We start from the raw sequence: 17,862 nt of genomic DNA, 5'->3' as shown, positions 1-17,862 counted from the left end.
AAGTTGAAAAATGAAAATCCCAGCCATGTCCATTTTGCTTTGCTGTGACTGATACAATAACCTTCTTGGATACAGCTCTTGCAGCTGAGCACTGCACTCAGACCATGAGTGAGAAAGAGGAAGTATTTTAAAGACGTGTTCTTTGAGGCTGATGAGCTGAGTGCAGGCCCAGAAACTCTGGGGTTTTGATTCTAATTCTGATGCTGAGTTGCTGCCATGGGTCAACTGCGTAACCTGTTAATTCCTGCCTCTTGTTTGCTATGCTAAATAGCTGTAGTGGTCAGGAAGTGGGCAGCCAAGTCTGGGATGAATTTGCAGAGATCAGGGTGAAAGCGAATAAAGTCCGAGAACTGAAGAGATCATAAGAGGTGTAGTCCAAGAAGGAAGAAAAGGGCCATGGTCAGAGGCTAATGTTCTTGATGTTGGACAAATTACATGTAACAGCTACAGGACAAGGCAGAAGTTCAGGCTGAAGGAAATATCTCCACCAGAGTTTGGGACAGGGAAGAAGCAAAACTGGAGCAAGGTAAGGTAGGCAGCCAAAGACTACAGTCGCAGGGATTAAAATCGGGAATTAAGGCCAGGAATGAGGGTCTGGTCAGTCTGCCAGCTCTCAAATCATGTCTGCTACGAACACTACTTGATATCATGTTGCTCATAGGACTCTTGGTCTTGGGGTAAGTCCTCCTCCTGATGTCTCTGACAGGCTATGAGCTGCCTGGGCAATGATTTGCCCGCTGTGAGGTGGTGACTCATGGCAGTGAGTCAAAGGGTTTTAATTAATTTTATTTTGTAAAGTGTTTTGAAATGTTGCTGCAATAAAGGAACGACACTTGGAAGTAGGAAATTGCCCCCTTTTTTTCTTTCTCCTTGTAAAATGGGTTAGGGTTAAGAAGGTTACGCTTCCTGACTATATGACTGAAATCAGTGTCTGCTGAATCAAATACCTTGTTGTAACTGTTTCCTGTTACTGTTTTTGTATGGATTTATTTCCAGCTTGCAGAACAAAACTGTTAGGCAGAGAGCAAAATACTGTAGGTTTAGCAATTCCTGTGACATAGCTTTCAAGTGTCTTCCACGTGTATACATTGAAACATGCTTTTTAAATATGTTTGCAACTGTTGCCCCAAAACAGTTTGTGTGTTACAAGGAGCAAGGTGCCTCATCTGTCATTTGTGCGGGCATTTGCCAGTGTTTTATATTTTGCAACTGAAGTGCTGGCATACCACGGGGAGACAGATTATGGAGAAGTATTTTGGCTAAGAAAAGGAGATGCCTGAGAGGAAGGGGAGAGAAAGAAGAGCTCCCTTTCTTCCTGAGCACTTGAATGAATGAATGTAGCTGGATTTCCCCCTTTTCACAAAGCTCATATTATCTTCTAGGAACCGTGATGACTAGGAAAAGATCTTTTCTTTTCAGTTTTCTGTAATTAGCCAAAAGTTCTTGGGAGGAAGAGATAAAGGAAACAATGTTCGTGTTGGAGGGTCTTCACAATTAAAAGCAAGGTGAAAGAAAACAGCGTATATTTTTCTGTCCCTTCACTTTTCTCTCCTAATCCCATATTCAGTCTTATACTGTCTCCTTTCACTCTCCTCTTGTACAGCTGTTTTCTCAGACCTTATTAGATGCAAACTACCTACCTTGTTGTCCTTTTAACTCAGAGCCTTGTCCTTCCTTTTTAGCTCTTTCTAGTCCATCTGTCACTGAACTAGAAAAAGACATGTCTGAGTCCCTGGAAGAGAACCCTTCCTTTGTTTTTTACATAGTTCCTGGTCACTCACACAGCGCTGTCACTTTTTCCATGTGCCCCCTAGAACAGCGACAGTATGATCAGGTTCTCTGATCAGTATCAGTTCTTGCATAGCTGTGGATTTTCATACCCAAATGCATTGCTTTGGGATCAAGCGTGTACAGAGAAATCTTAGTTAAAAAAAAAAAAAAAGTCAAATAAAAGCTGAAAATGTTTATTGTGCAAGCCCAAAATGTGGTGACTAATGTAAGACCTTCCAACTTAAATTCAAAATGTCATGATACTCACTTTCCAGACTTTCTTTGCTGGAGACTTTTTCATTAAGCTAGGTTGTATAGGTCTTGCAGTTTAGGGGGTTCATCCCATTCCTACCATTTTTCTAAATTTTGGAGAGAAAGAAAGGGAGTTTAAGTCCTGTTTTTTCACAACTGCCAGATCAGGCAGTCCTTCATTTTCAGATATCCTAGTATTGTTATGAAGTTCTATTTGGCTTCCTTCATACTCTCAACATAGACAGTCCACCACAAGCACAGTGCCATAGGTACATCTAGTGTCTGATTGCCACAGGGGCCTTAGCTAGAAGCTGTTGGGAAGTGTAGCGCAGTGGCTGGCCCTCACAGAAGCCAACATTTCTTTCTTGATTCTTGTATCTTTGCTACTTCTTTTACCATAAAAGTGTGGATGGTTATCCCAGCTACTGTGGAACTGTCCTGATGGCACTGATGCTCCTGAGCCCTGGAGTGCATTGTCTACAGCCTTTGATGTAACTCACAGCTTTGCTGTTATTCAGGTAGATTCATGCCCCAAATATTTTAAATTATTTCATTTAAATAATATGCTATAAGGTACAAAGAGTACAATGCACAATGCAGTGAAAAATATCTTTCACATCAGTGAGAAAGCTGTGATCAGAACTATAATTTACTAAGCTGGATCTTTGGACAGGGGATTGGGAATGGGATTACCTGTACAGAGTTTAAAAGTTAAATTAATGTCCACTGGGCTTTTCAAAGAATGTTCTTGCTTCTGCAACTACGATTAAAATAGAGAATCTGTACACCAGACAGATCTGAAAAGAAAATAAGGAAAAAGAAGTATTTGTTCACATTCTAGTAAACCACCAATGTAGTCAGAATGTGTACTTTGAAGTGTCTTCAAAACATCTTAACTTGGTATTTTTATAATGATTTGCATTTATACACTAGGTTATGTTATACAATAAATAAAGACTTTTCCAGGCTGAGGACTTCTTGAGGCTTGCTGCAGGAGAGAAAAATTTGACAAAGTCTTCCTTCTTCTAAGGGAGTTTAATATGAGCTTGAGAAAATCTTATTACTGATTAGATCCTTAGGTTGCCTGGGCATTCCTGAAGAAACAGACAGTGCAAGGCAATGGGTTCAACTTCCTATTTGTTTGACATTCAGTCCATCAGAAACATTTTGCAACACCACTATAGAGGTATTTCTGTGGGATATGAAGAAAGATGAGGAAAATTACAAAGCTGTCTATTATAAATACCCTTAAAAGCTTTCCCACTTCAGTGCAGTTACAAAACAAATCCCTTTAATTGTTCTTTTTCTTATACGTGCCCCATAATATTTACTCTACTCTTGTACTGCCATAGTTATTTCCTACTATGCCGTAGAACTCCTGGTGGTTCCTCCCTGTGGTGGCTTCTCTGCTTCTAGGCAGGGAAGAGGCATTGATTCCACAGTGAACATAAAACGTGGTCCTAGGTCAGGCCTGCCTTTCTTTCTGTAGGCAGAGTTAAGGCTTCAGAATCTGTGTTATTTCCAAAGCTTTATGAGTTGTTCGTAAGCCTAACCCAAGCAAGAAATGGATGAAATGTCTGTGTTAGAAGGGAGTTTGATTGAGAAGTGGGGCTAAAGGATGCTATTCATGTTTAGGGCATGTGTTGGCATTGTCAGTGCAGGCTTTTGGAATGGAAGGTCTGGGAACTAGCACCAGAACACCACAGGCAGGAATGCTGTAGCTGGAACCCTGGTAATCTGCAACTACCATTCTCTGATTAGGCACATGCTGTTCCTACCTGCAAGTTGTGGACTTAATTGCAGTGAAAATGAATGAAATGTAAATTAATCAGGGAGATAGTCTGGCTAGACTTGTAGTGCACATCAACACAGCTGTTTATGCTCTCATATTAAGAGCTTAACAGTTAAAATCTTGTAAGGGTATTCCATAGGTGACTGAAGTTTAGTGGGAATGTGATCATATATAGAACAGCAGAAGCAAGCAAAGTAGTTTTGCCACTGTGTTCTGGCAAAATTGCAGCTTTTCTGAGTTCTGCTTGAGTAATTTTATAATCTATGTTTTGAATTCCAAGAGCATGAGTGAAAATGTGCTTAAGTAAGAGTCCTTTATTAACTTATATGGAAGTAAAATGGGATAAGAATTCAAACTGAAAATCTAAAAGGTGCAAAATGAAATTTGGTTATTCTGTTTCTTTTGTCTACCTGTATTTCCATATAGAGGCAAAGGTTCAATAAATCTCACTTCTAAAAATAGTAATTATTTATTAATTATTTTGCCATTTGCCTGAAATAAGTATCTTTTGCCTACATGGCAATGAGCTAAACTAAGCTCATATTCTCCCACTCAACTCTAGCACGTGTACATGCTTAGTTTGTTGGATAGTTCCACTGAACTCACTGACTGCTTGTATGCAGAAGTATTTTCAGAATTGGTTTTAAGTTGCTTGAAATAACCCCTGGTGTTGGCCTGTAGGTCATCTACATAAGTAGAACAGTGAGAAACTGAAAAATCATTCATTCTGCACAGTCTTTTTTGGTTTGGGAAGGGGAAAACCAGTAATAAAAAACAGAGGAAGTTCAACATCCTTGGCTTAGTTAGAACAAAACCATAAAAACCTGAAGTTTCTGAGTATAAGAACTCATGACATTGTAAGAGGACCTAGGAACCGTAAATTTCAGGAACTCCTTTTTTACCTAAGTACATTTATTAAGATCAATAAAGTGTAAAACTGAGGTACAAGTAAATAAAATAAATTTTCACTGCTTGCTCTCCTTTCGTGTTGCATTGTTTTCTATCATATTGTAAAAGATTTGGGTTGCAAATCTTTTTGGGGTGTGGGAGGGCATCTGATTTTTCCCTTGTTTCTTGCGAGGTTTTGTAGCGTCTGTCTAGAGGATATTCTTAAATATCTGTTGGAGGAGACAGTATACTGGGTAAATGGATTGTTTGACAGTAGTAGTATTGGAAGTTTTGTATTCCTTTTTTAGTTTTCCTATAAATCAAGATATTCTGTTGACACTGGGTATATATGACTCAATATACTCTGTAGTCTAACATTCTTCCTATTACTGAAAAACTTCCTATTGTAGACTACCCAAGATGTGAACAGTTATCATGTGCAAATGGAGCATGTTTCAATGCAAGCCAGCGATGTGATGGCAAAGTTGATTGCAGAGATTCTTCTGATGAAGCTAATTGCAGTAAGTACCACATGCAGAGTGATTCCCCAAAAAACCGCTTTATAAACCTTCTTTTAAAGTTGAAGACTGTAATTTTCTGACAGATTTTCTGTGTATCTTTCTGTGCTAAAATGTCTTTCAGCACATGGATGTACCAGTACGCAGTTTCAGTGTGCTAATGGAGAATGCATCCCACGAGCCTTTATCTGTGACCATGATGACGACTGTGGAGATAGGAGTGATGAAAACTCTTGCAGTATGATGGGTTTTTTTTGTTTTGTTTTTGTTTTTTTTTTTTTCCCCACTTTCTTTAACTGTTTTACTAAGAACTGGTTCAAGCAGATAGCGGGAAGTAGATTGCTTGTCTATACAACCATCAAAAGCTGCCACTGTTCTACAAGGACCTTTTTGTATGGAAAGACAAAAATTTCAGTGCTACTTTAATAGACTTTTTTCAGGTTGTCTTCGCTGCTAAGTGCCTGGGTGTGTGGTTACTATTTGAATTTGCTGGATTCAATGACAGTCTGCTTCTTAACCCATACAGTTTCACTACTTCATGTTGTTGTCAGTTTTCTTCATTTCAGCATGACCCAAAGGTAACTCCTTCATTCTGAAGGCTCAGTTAGATACAGCATACTATTGATTTTTGTCCAAATTTGTTTGGCTCTTCTTCGCATTTTTATTTTCCGATAGATGGAATGGATCTTCTAGAATTACTCCTAGTGACTATGAAGTTCAACTTCACAGACAGATAACAGTACAGATAGTTATTTGTTCCTTAGATGTTCACATAAGGTCTTTAATTGTCTGTTCCATTTCCGGGGACTTCTAGCTCATTCTTTTCTTCGTGATCAGGGTATGCTAAAGTATTGCATCTCCAGCCAGAATCATGGCTGTAGAGTTATCACTTGTGCGAGCTATATATTTAAAAAGGTCCCCCACTGATTATAGTATCTAAGTTAGTTTTATATTCTGCATTGCAGGAAGGTCACATGTTGCCATTTAGTTGCTCTTTCCTACCAAGGACCTCACACCAGTATGATTCCACCCCCAGATATTTCTTTTATGTCTTTGGCAATGCCTGTCCTCCAAATGTTTCTGAACTCTTAGCAGGGAATGCTTTCCAACTGTGGAGGGCTTTGACAAAAATGTTCATTGTTTTTTTTCCTGTTTCTCTGAGTACAAGGCATACAAATATTTTACCTCCTGATGTCTTGAGTATCATCTCCTTGTCAGGTTCACCTTCAGGAACCTTGTTAATAAGGTGCTCTGCATCTATTTGCACAATTAATTGAGAAATTTAGCCTTCCCTTTCATTTCTGTAAAGAACCAGAGTATGCTAAAATAAAGTTCATACCTAAAACCAGAGCAAACCAGTAGTGCTTACAATATATACAAGGTACGGAACTGGTTCAGTTTTCCAGGAGAGATTATAAATGACTATTCATCTATGAGACAATATTACTGCTTCTAACTTCTTAGTCACTTAAAGTAGTTTGATTTTTCTCATGTTTCTTTCCTTAGCTTACGCGACTTGCAGAGGCAACTTTTTTACTTGCCCAAGTGGCCGTTGCATTCATCAAAGCTGGATATGTGATGGAGATGATGATTGTGAAGATAATGAAGACGAAAGAGGATGTGGTAAATACTAATGCTAACTTCTATAACGTCTAATGATGACATTTTCAGAGGAAGACCTCACTAAGCTACTTCTCTGAAATTCTGACCAATCAACATGTTCTGAATCCATTTTAATTCTGTGAAAACCTTAGAATTCAATCTTCACCTGTTTCTTTTTTTTTTTTTTACTTATACAATATTTTTATTGGCGTCTGCGTGAGAATTATTATTGTGATCCTGAGTATGTTGCAAATGAAGTTTAGTGTATAGCAACATCTTTTTTTTTCTTTTACATCTTCTCTTACATCTTTTGTGTTTTTTCCTGTGGAGGTTTTTCTGGTCATCTATTAAGTGACATGAGGCTCCTAATAACCCAAACCTATTGCTTTAAAATGAAAATAACTCAATTCCTGCCAAAATTTGTCATTCCAGAAACAGAAATTTTAATGAATGAAAGTGTGGGCTTTTTTCTCTTTCATTGGCTTTTCTATTATGAGCATTATTCTCTTTATGCAGACAGTCTTTGCGTGTTTTGAAACCACAAAACTGTAGTTCCGTTTCCAGTGCACCAGTTAATCTAAAGCTAAATGGTTTTACTGTTTCTAACAACACAGAAAACTAAAAGGATTCATGTGTCTGCACAAGTATTGTTTGCATTGTACTTTGAAAGTAAAAAAAAGCATAACAAGGAAGTATAGATGATATTTCTTTTATAGTCTTTCCCAGCTGTGTGCAAGAACAAGAAACTGAATAATGAAGGATAGAGATGCTTTGAGAAGCATCTGTTAGGGAAGAAATTCTAAGTACTATTTGAAACATACTCCTCAATTGTTCTTGTTTTTCCTTTCCATAGAAAGTGGTCGCCATGAATGCTACCCAGGAGAGTGGGCCTGCCCTGGGTCAGGGCATTGCATTCCAATTGGGAAAGTGTGTGATGGGGCTGCAGACTGCCCTGCTGGAGAAGATGAAACTAACATCACTGCAGGCAGACATTGCAGTATGTATTGGAATCAAAAGCATGCACAGAATAGCAGATACATCAGCATTGATGTCTTTTTACATTCACCTTTTGTGTCCTAAACAACACTGAAATTTTGGAAGCTCACCATTTTTGTTGGCACTGTTTTCAATAGATGGTCTGAAAGAGGCATATATGCTGCAAACAGACCATTCCTTTTGTAAATCTGTACATGAAGTTTCACAAATAAGGATTTTAACTCACTCTCCATATCCTAAAATGCGTTCAAGAAGGCAGGGAAAGGTGTGCTATATGCCTTTTTTGTTTAATTACTTGTGTTTTCCCCTTTTTATAAGTAAGAAGAAATGTTGTGTACTGATCAGAGCACAGGACTGAATTAGTGTATCCTGAGCCTTGGCTAAGTCACTTAGATTAGAGTTTTCAAAAATATCTTTTCACCTGGAATGTCTGGTTCTCCAGTTAGTGGTATACTGGGTTTTCTCTGTTGGAGGCAATGAGCATCTATAGTTCCTGTTAATTTCACTCTTATGAATATTGATTCCCTCTGAGAATCAGGGCCAGGGTATTTTACATTTTTAATTTCTAGGAAGAGGAAAATTCTTACAATAAAATCCTGTCTTTTGGAATAGGAGGGCAGAAAAAATAATAGGAAATTAAGCCTTATTGTAAAAAAGCGTCTCTTGCTTTTGCTGTGATTTAGTAGTAACATCAGACATGGGCTGCAAAGCAAGGAGAAACTGAGAAAAAGGAAGATGAAAAGGAAGGTGATGGAAGTCATCAAGTGCTTTACAATCATAGTTTGATCACCTATTGCTGAATTGTTTATTAGGTAGTAGTACAAGAAAAGGGAGAAGTAGTGAAGGAAAAAAAAGAGAGAGGAAAAGGATAAAGAAGAGTTTCTCCATGGACACAACCCAACCAATAGATTCTAACATATTAGAATAATAGACATATTCTTCTTAATATAATGTAGTACGTTTTTTTCTGCATAAGAGTGTAAATTATGAGGTTACATGCCCATAGATGGAGGTCAAGCATGTATTGTTCACAAGTAGGTCCTGCAGAAACAGAGAAAGATGGTGTTGCAGATGGCTTCCTCTGTGTAGATTTTTACATGCCACTTACTAGTGGTGGTTCATAGGAGATTAATGTTTATCCTTTAACACTGTTCTGAAAACCTATTATAAGCAGTAGTTTATCTTCTGTATTCCATTTCCTTGCCTGCATCTATGTAAACATACGTGATTTCATGGAACTTTAGACATAATTTCTTGTGGAGATTTGTTTTAAGAAGCTGTTCCTGAAATTGTAGACTCATCATAGAAAAGACTATAACTTTGTAATTGTCTGTAAGGCAAAAAGCTGTTCTACTGGTAATATGTGTAATTGTATTTCTGAACTATTTTATTTTCTTTTTAGACATATCACATTGTGCTGCTTTGAGTTGCCAGTATCGCTGTCATTCTTCTCCATCAGGAGGGATGTGTTATTGCCCTGCAGGATATACAATAAGTAGCAATGACAGTCGTACTTGTATTGGTAAGTGAAGTACAGTGGTTGCAGGTATCTAGTACCTTCTCACAGCTGATAGGGAAAGTTAGGATTCCAGGAAGGCAAGTAAGTTTCAAATGGGTGGATGTACTGACAAACAGAAAATCTCAAGAGCCAGCAAGAGAATAAAACTCTTTAGTACAATAGCAGCATGGTCGCACAGAAACAAATCAGAGAGATAGCATAAAGATCTCTTTCAATATGACCATTAATGACATATTGAGAGCATGACTATGTTGAAAAAGGTTTACTGTTGGATGGCTGTTTTATTATAAGATTTTTTTACATGTCTTTTAGTGGTTAGATGGGGAGAGTTTGTTTCTACTCCAGGGATGGGTGGTGTTATATGCCTGGAACAACAGTTAATGATATCAAAGTGTTTGATACTTTTTGAAAGTGGCTGTATATGAAGATAGTGGAACATTGTACTTTAAAATTAAAAGGGTGCTTTGTATTTGCATTATGGAATGGCTGTATTTCCTATGACATTTCTGTATATACATTATTTATGTGAAAATGAAGAATATCTTCAAGAATGTAAAGGTGAGTGAGGTATTTTGGTGTTGCATTTCTATTCTGTAGCTGCTGTAACTTGGTAGCACAAACCCTTGGTGTAGTGCAAAAGATTTATCTTGGTAACAGAAAATAGAGTAAGTTCAGAATCATGAAGTTTAGCACTGCCTAATGAAAGAAACTGGGTAAATATCTGTTATGGGTTTTCAACCCAAGCTATGGTGTTTGTGCTATTAAAAGTATTCCAGGTGCTCAGTCTCTAATGATATTTCGGTATTATTGAGAATACTGGGTGGCCTAGGGCTGTATGAGCTGCAATGACAGCATGGTTGCTCTTAATAGAGAGAAGGAATCAATGCACTGACTCCAGGCACTAAATTTACTCAGTTATTTCACTCTTATGTGGGAAATACATGAAGGATATGTTTGCAAACGTATTGGTACAGTAATTGGTACAGTCCCAATGAATCTTCTGTTGTTCTTGGAGTACCCTGTAAACCTAGCCATCTGATTCTGGCTTGTAAATCTGAGTCACTGTGTTTTGGTTTGCCAAGATCTAGGCATATATTTATAGTGGGAGCAAGACTTGTCATGGGGGACTAGCTCACATTCAGTACTATATAATTCCAGATCTTAGTTTAAATCAATGCTATTGGTTTAAGGCCAGAAGAATGAAACTATAGTGTTAGCGAAGTGTATTACTTTTTAAATCCACAATCTTTTCAATTTGTCTTCTGTTTGTTTGCTTCTGGCTCACTATGCACCTAAGGTTTTTAACACATATGGAAGCTGGAAAGCTACTGAGAACAACATTTTTTCAATACCAAAATGTACTATCTAGGAAGTATTAAATTTTCACTTATGTGTTAATAAATGTTTAAAACCAGAAGTTCCAGTAGGAAGAATATATGAGATCTCATTTTCTCTTTTTTTGGCTTAACAGTAGAATTACCAGGTTCCAGCAATGTAATGTACTTGTTCTACTCAGGCTTTCAAGTGAAGGTCAGATTTTAATGTCAAAACCATGTGTTAAGTAGTGTCAGAGATCTCATGGGCTTTAAATAACCACAAATAGGAGATAGCATGAAACACCAGACGGTGTTCAGATCTGACCCTTTTTTTTGAAAGAAAATCAGAATGTTAAAAATCCTTGTTTTTAAAAGATGACTGGTTAAATATTTCACAATTTTAGAAGTAAAAGATTCTGCAGCAACCATGGGAATTGCTTGTAGAGCACATCTGTGAGAACTTGCTGGGTCGACCTCGCTGCAGACTCTACCTATATGGTATTTTGCATGCCAAACTGAACTTCTTTGTACCTTTTGCTGGTTGGTTCTGGTGCACAGCCAGCTTTTAATTGGAAATCAGACACCTGTCAGCATGGTACCAAGTTGGAGCTAATAAACACTGCCTTTTAGCAGGACTTATTTGCTTGAGCATGGCACTAACGTAAAGGTAGGGTTTTCCTTCAGGGTGGGCTTGAATCCAGCCAAGTGTGTGTATGCAAAGTGTACAGATCTGTTGCAGGAAGAATTCTTCATGGACATATTCGTTATTGTGGAAAGTAGACAATTATACCCCTAGCAATGATTTTTCCTCTTCTCCTGGCAGGTGTGGGCTTTTTTTAGGGGGGCGGGGGAAGGGAACAGGTGGGTCCCTGGGCAGCAAACATCAGTTGTTTTGTTACTGAGAAATAGAAAATTGAAACATTTGTGGAAAAACAAAACTTTTCCTGTGCCACAGTTTTTGCAAACAGATAGAAAACAGGTAGAGAGGACAAACTTGCAGCTTCCCAAATACAATGACATCCCTTTAATACACAGCGTTGTTTATAACTATGCCTTATTCACTTGACAGATTTTGATGACTGCAAAATGTGGGGTGTCTGTGACCAGCTGTGTGAAGATCGTGTGGGACATCACCAGTGCCACTGTGTGGAAGGTTATTTCCTAGAGCATCATCGGCATTGTCGGGCCAACACTTCAGGTTAGTGTGCAGCAGTGCAAGTCTCTTGCAGTTGTTGGACTAATAGATAGAGCTAGATGAAATGGGGCAGTTTGCGTGGCTGTGCCATACAACAGTCTTTGATTTTAACTTAACTCTGGCCTTAAGGACTTATGGTCAGGACAGCATTCAGGACATCATCAAATATCAAGAGACTGCATCTGCTGATACCTGTAGGCCAATGGAGCTGACTACTTCATCAGAGCTTCTTCTACTTAAAAAAATGTCATCTGGGCTCTAGCACTTTCTCAGCATTCCTGACATCTGCAGAGTTGGGAGGTCATTGCCAGAGCCCTCCTTAATAGACCAAATCATGCCCCTGTGGGACGCAGTTTCCTGGCCTGTTCTCTGTGGAACTCAGTGGGAAACCTCAGAAATCGGGAAACCTCACTTTTTCTAGAAGGGCTGTGCCATGCAAGAAGATGGTTTTGCTGAATGGTGAGCTCAAACACTTGCCTGGGAGAGAAATCATGCTCCTGGCTTCTACTGTCCCAGAGTCTGAACTCTGCAAGAATGCTTGCCTCACACAGAGTGTGGTTCCCCATCAACAGTAGGCTGCTGGTTGTTCACCTCCTGCTCTGTTCTGAAAGCAGACCCTGGTAAGCCCTTCTTTGTGGAGATGTAATAGCCTAACAGGCTTTTGTGTGAGGCAGGTGTTCCTGCCTGCAGGGACTCAGTGGGAATGGGAGTCCCTGCTTGGCATAGTTGATTAGCAGTCTTGCTTCTTAGAAAAGCATGAAGTGCCCAGTTCCCTCCCCCCCTTCCTTCTTTCTTCAGACATGTCTGCAGAGCGGTCATCATCTTGAAATTTTCTAAGTACGTCCTCAAAAAAATAGGGAATTTTTTTAGCTAACGAAATATGCTTGACTGTGTCAAGACATGCATGTGCCAGCACTGGGAAAGATTGTTCTGTTTCCAGAAAAATTCTGTATCTTTCACAAGAAGCTTTCAATTCAAATTAGTGTGACTTGGGCCAGTGAGTTGTTTGTAAAGCATTGATTCTCGGTCTTATTAATGAGGGAATTTCATACCTGCTCTAAATGACTTTCCCTATTCATTTTTGCTTTAATTGAGGAGAGTTTTATGTGTAGGGTGAACAGGATTTGGACTTAAATATATTCTTGTCAGACTTATGCCAAGCCTTTCAACAGGCATCTACTTTGAAAATGAGCTTTCCTTCAAAGACTTGCTGGAATCTGTCTTCTGTTGTAAGAGACAGCAAAGATTTTCTGATGAGATGTGAGAGAATGAAGAAGGTGGATAGGATGGAGCAGTACATCAAGAGATAAGAAACATTGCCTGCCTGCTAGAATCAAGGAATATCTGAATCTCATGGGGCAGAAAAATATTAAGAAAGTTTATACTTTGATTAAGGGAGCTGAAGCAAGGAAATAGAAGAGTAGAAATAGGCTTTTGGACTTTAGATGCACAGGGGTTTTGTGAAGTTTCACCTGGTAGGGCTTTAAATACATACTCCTGCCTGGTTTGCTCCAAGTCTAGAAACCAAAGGCAAATCAAAGCAAGTTAGTACTCACATAGAAACATTTATACAGATGGTAGTGTGAGCATCTATTTAAACCTTGGTGTCCAGTGTGTATGAACCAGTATGTGTATATTTCAATGCCCCTTTGCAAAATAGATTGCCTGCAGAGTAGTCATATATTTGTCTCCCCTGCTTTCAGCTGGTGTTGCATCAATTATTTTTTCCAATGGCCGTGATTTACTGATTGGAGATCTTCATGGAAGAAATTTTCGTACTTTGGTGCAGTCTCAGAATCGTGGAGTTGCAGTTGGCGTGGACTTTCACTTTTACCTGCACAGAATCTTTTGGACCGATACAGTGCAAGATAAGGTAGGTAGATATTTCAAGAAGAATATATTTTTGTGTATGTGGAAGTAGAGAACTGCAAGAGGCAGAACGTGTTGATAGGCCTTCATTTTTGAGAGCAGAAGCTGGCTGTATTTTTGTTTTCTAACAAAAAAGCTCCTTGAAATGTTTTATGTTAATGACTGCGTTTTTCAAGCTATACTATTACATGTGACATATTAAACAAAGAATCCTATTATATGGGAATGTCTTGAGCAACTTTTAATTTTACTCGAGATGGAGTCCAAAAAACTAATTAAGAGAAATAGTAGACATTCTTTCAAAACTGAACAAATTTTTCTTGGTAATTTTTTGAAACATGATCATTTAAAAATGTAAAAGCTGTGTGCCTTCCAAGATGATAAAAATCAGATTTCTTCATATACTTCAAATGGCACTGTAATTGAGCTTGGATAACAAATATTGACAGTATTTTGTGTAATGAGCCAATATTTTGTTACTTTTTTTTTTGGAAGAGGAAATATTTTAGCTTCAAGATACAGTAGAACAGAGTAATTTAAAAAAAACAGTCTGGAGACCCTTGTGAAAGTTGGACTTCACCCTTGTTCTTTTCCTCTGTGCATAACTTACTGAAACAAAAAGAGTCCTAGGTCAAACACTGAAACTCCACAGTCTTCTTCCCCATGTTGATTGTCATGCAGGGGTGAAGGAGAATCCATGGCCTGCCTCCTTCTGACACCACGTATGGATAAATTTGGTGTCACCACCAAATTTATTCTGAACCTACACATACTTTATTCAGAATATTATTTATTCTACACATAAGCTGTAAACTATAGTTTCTTTTACAGTGCCATGTTGGTTCTGTTGGAAAGCACACTGGGTGGCTGTCAAGTAGGACAGGATTTGTATGCACAATTTTTGACTTGTTCAGAATTCTGACATATTTATTTTCACTGCAGTGGGTACCCATTACTGCAATTGCATTGACAATGGCTGAATTAAGTCAGGGTCAAATCTGAACTTTCATGAGACAGGTGATTTATACTATCTCTGTAGAAGGTATAAACAAAAGATAATATGCGTTTTTTCACTGCAAACCCCAGATGGCCAGGACTGCCTTTTTATCTGCGCCAATATAGTTAAATCCTAATTAATTAGCATTCATCAATCTAGTTAAGTCCTAGCTAGAACACCCAGATGAAAACAATGACATTAAGAATTTTCTTATATGATGCATATTCCACTTGATGTCTTAGAATAAAAATATTATTAGGGAAATTGTTTTGGTTGTCTCTTTTTTTTTTTTTTTGAGGTTAAGATGTAAACTAAAGCAGAAAATTGCGGGTTGTGTTCTGTGTCATCTTTATCTCATTTAGTGTACTGTCTGATAACCTGATGCCATAAGCTCTTCTGTCAACAAGGTTTGCAAAGAACAGAATAGACAGTTAAATGGTTTGCTTGATTATTGTTATCTGGACCTGAAGAATATTTAAAATGATACAATTATTTCACCTCTTATTTTTCTTGCATATATTTACTTGTGTTAATCTGTATTTTCATTTAAATACATTCCAAACCTCATGCTGTGGTTCCAAAAAAGGATAATGATTCCTAGCTTTTCATATTACCCAATGTTATGATTACTGTATATATAAAATGATGGTGTTTATACTGTTTGCTTCACGTAGCTCTGAGCTTGCTTGTAAGATAACAACACTGTTTCTTCTTGAGCATGATGCTGTTAAAATTAGCCTTCTATAAAGAAGACCAGAAGCAATGCTGGGCTTTCTCCTTTCTGTCAGGACGGAGAGCTTTCCCTTTCTTTCTTCACTTTGCAATTTCCCCTTAGTGGTTAGTGCAGTAAGAGCTCCCCCTCTTGTTTCTGGTCACTGATTAGAGCCTTGCTAAAGCATGTTCATTTGTTTTCAATTAATGAAAATACTAGGTTTTGCTAGATTCCAGGAAAAGAAGATCCACTTTCCTCATCTCTTTTTTTAATTCAGCGATTTGTCATGTTTGCGAAAGCACAAGGCTGTTTTAGTTTGTTACCTTGTGTATTTTGCAGAAATGCTAGTTGAAGGCAAGTGTCCTGTAGTTTTTGCATTGTTTTCCAAATTTTTGCAAAAACCCCTAAGCTAAGGAATAGCTTAGTGGGCAACTTGGTTGTATCTAGTGGCCAATTGTGGGTCTGTGCCCAGTGTGATGATAAAGGACAAGTGCTGTGTGTCTTGTGATTAGCAAAGCATCATGTGGGCGCTAACAATATTTGTGTTGTTTTCAGGTTTTTTCTATTAATATCGATGGCTCTGATTTCCAAGAAGTTTTAAATGTTTCAGTTGACACACCTGAAAATCTAGCAGTGGATTGGGTTAACAATAAACTATATGTGGTTGAGACCAGTGTGAACAGAATAGATATGGTTAACTTGGATGGAACAAACCGTGTGACTCTTATTGCTGAAAATCTTGGAAATCCTAGAGGAATAGCACTTGATCCAACTGTTGGGTAAGTGATATGTGTCAGGTAATTGTATAAGATGTCAGATATTCCTTTATTCCCATGCAAAAAGAGAACTAAGAAATAGCTAGGTGGTTTTAAACATTTACATTCTATCCTAATCTATTCTACACCTTAAATTGTTATGGGAGGGCTGTGCACTGCTTTTATTCCCAATGTGCGGAATCTGTTTTATGGCTAGAGTTGCATGTGCACGGGCAGCTCTGAAAACAAGGGAACTGTGGAATTGCCCTGTAGAAGCAGAAGTTATCCTGAAAGATTTCTGTTGTGATACTATCCACAGACCTCCTACTATCTGAAATAAAATGGTGGAATGAAGGCAGGGAATTAGTGACTCCCAACCCAACAGGCTTCAAAAATGAACGTGAGCCATGAAAACTTGGATCCTCAGAGACTGGGAAGAGGAATTTCATGCAAGTTGTAGTGATGGATGCTGCCTTCATGACGCACCTGTTTGTCACTGGTTTATTTCTGGCAGTATACTTCAGCCTGTATTTTACTAAGGAAACTCAGTATTTCTGAGGTGTTTTGGGACAAAGCATGTTTCTTTCTCGATTCGTTCTATAAAAGAAAATGCAAATTACTTCTTGGGCAGGAGGTTTAAAGTTTGTTTTCATAGCATGCTGGTTTTAAATTCCATGTAAAATGTTTTTTTTTGTAAAATCTCAAGGAAACATGGGACTTTTTTTTTTTTTTTTCCTTTATAGTTATTTGTTTTTCTCAGACTGGGATAGTCTGTCTGGTGATCCTAAAGTGGAAAGGGCCTTCATGGATGGCACAAACCGTCAGGATTTGATAAAAACAAAATTAGGCTGGCCTGCTGGAATAACGCTGGATATTGTATCAAAGAGACTTTACTGGGTTGACAGCCGGTTTGATTACATTGAGACCGTAACTTATGATGGGCTTCAAAGGTAGGAGAAATAATATTCCTTGGAGGTTACAGAATCACTGATTGTTTTGTATCTAATTCAAAGAAAGATTTGTCTAACAAAATGAGGTACACAAAGGGTGAAAATTACAACATAATGAATGTGATGGACCTTGATACCTATGGTGTCATGCTACTTCTAGTCAATCCTTAATTCCTCCATAATTCTTTGTCCTTTTGCTACCATGAATACCTATTGCATTTCTTTTATAATGTACTTTTTTATAGTCCACCACTACATTACACATTTTTGTGGTATTTGCTTTTTATTATTTTTGAGTTATATTCATTGTTTTCAATCATAATTTCTTTGCGTTGTTTTCGTGAATGAATTTATTTGAAGTATTCCACTCCAAAGCACCACTTTGTGTAATGGGCATTAAGTGCTCTTCTTACATTTTAGAAATCTTTGCTGTCAGAAATTAAGTCATCACTCACCCTATTGTGATGCCGGGGAAACTATATCACAGCATGCAAGAAAGGAGTCCTTGAGTTTTTATGGGGCTGTGTCTTATAGTATAGTGTTTAGAAGGCTGCTTATCTCTCATCTGTCTCTACAAAAAAAAATTGTCCCCTTTAGCATACATCCTACGTATTCACTTGAAAAACAGTCCTCTGCTCACTTGACAGGTTTATTGTTCAATGTATTTTTTCACTTACAAAATTACAAAAATAATGCTGGTATCTTTGCTCCTTTATCAGAGTTTAGTAAGA

The 17,862-nt window shown here is 38.0% G+C and overlaps 1 protein-coding gene across 1 annotated transcript in view; it reads left to right on the top strand.

Annotated features, from left to right (window-relative positions):
* Window positions 1–17,862, top strand: part of LRP2 (LDL receptor related protein 2) — a gene marked incomplete at both ends in the record, with an annotated part of 131,999 nt that overhangs the window by 27,815 nt on the left and 86,322 nt on the right. Inside the window, 9 exon segments of the mRNA XM_082483721.1 lie at window positions 5,113–5,223; window positions 5,345–5,458; window positions 6,727–6,843; window positions 7,676–7,819; window positions 9,221–9,340; window positions 11,723–11,851; window positions 13,552–13,721; window positions 15,982–16,205; window positions 16,925–17,131. Coding sequence (XP_082339847.1) covers window positions 5,113–5,223; window positions 5,345–5,458; window positions 6,727–6,843; window positions 7,676–7,819; window positions 9,221–9,340; window positions 11,723–11,851; window positions 13,552–13,721; window positions 15,982–16,205; window positions 16,925–17,131 — 1,336 coding nt within the window.

Source organism: Vanellus vanellus (genome assembly GCF_965231255.1).
Source record: "Vanellus vanellus genome assembly, chromosome: 5".
In the NCBI taxonomy this organism is placed as follows: domain Eukaryota; kingdom Metazoa; phylum Chordata; class Aves; order Charadriiformes; family Charadriidae; genus Vanellus; species Vanellus vanellus.
Note: the sequence above shows the minus strand (reverse complement) of the source record. Positions and strands in the feature narration are given on the sequence as shown.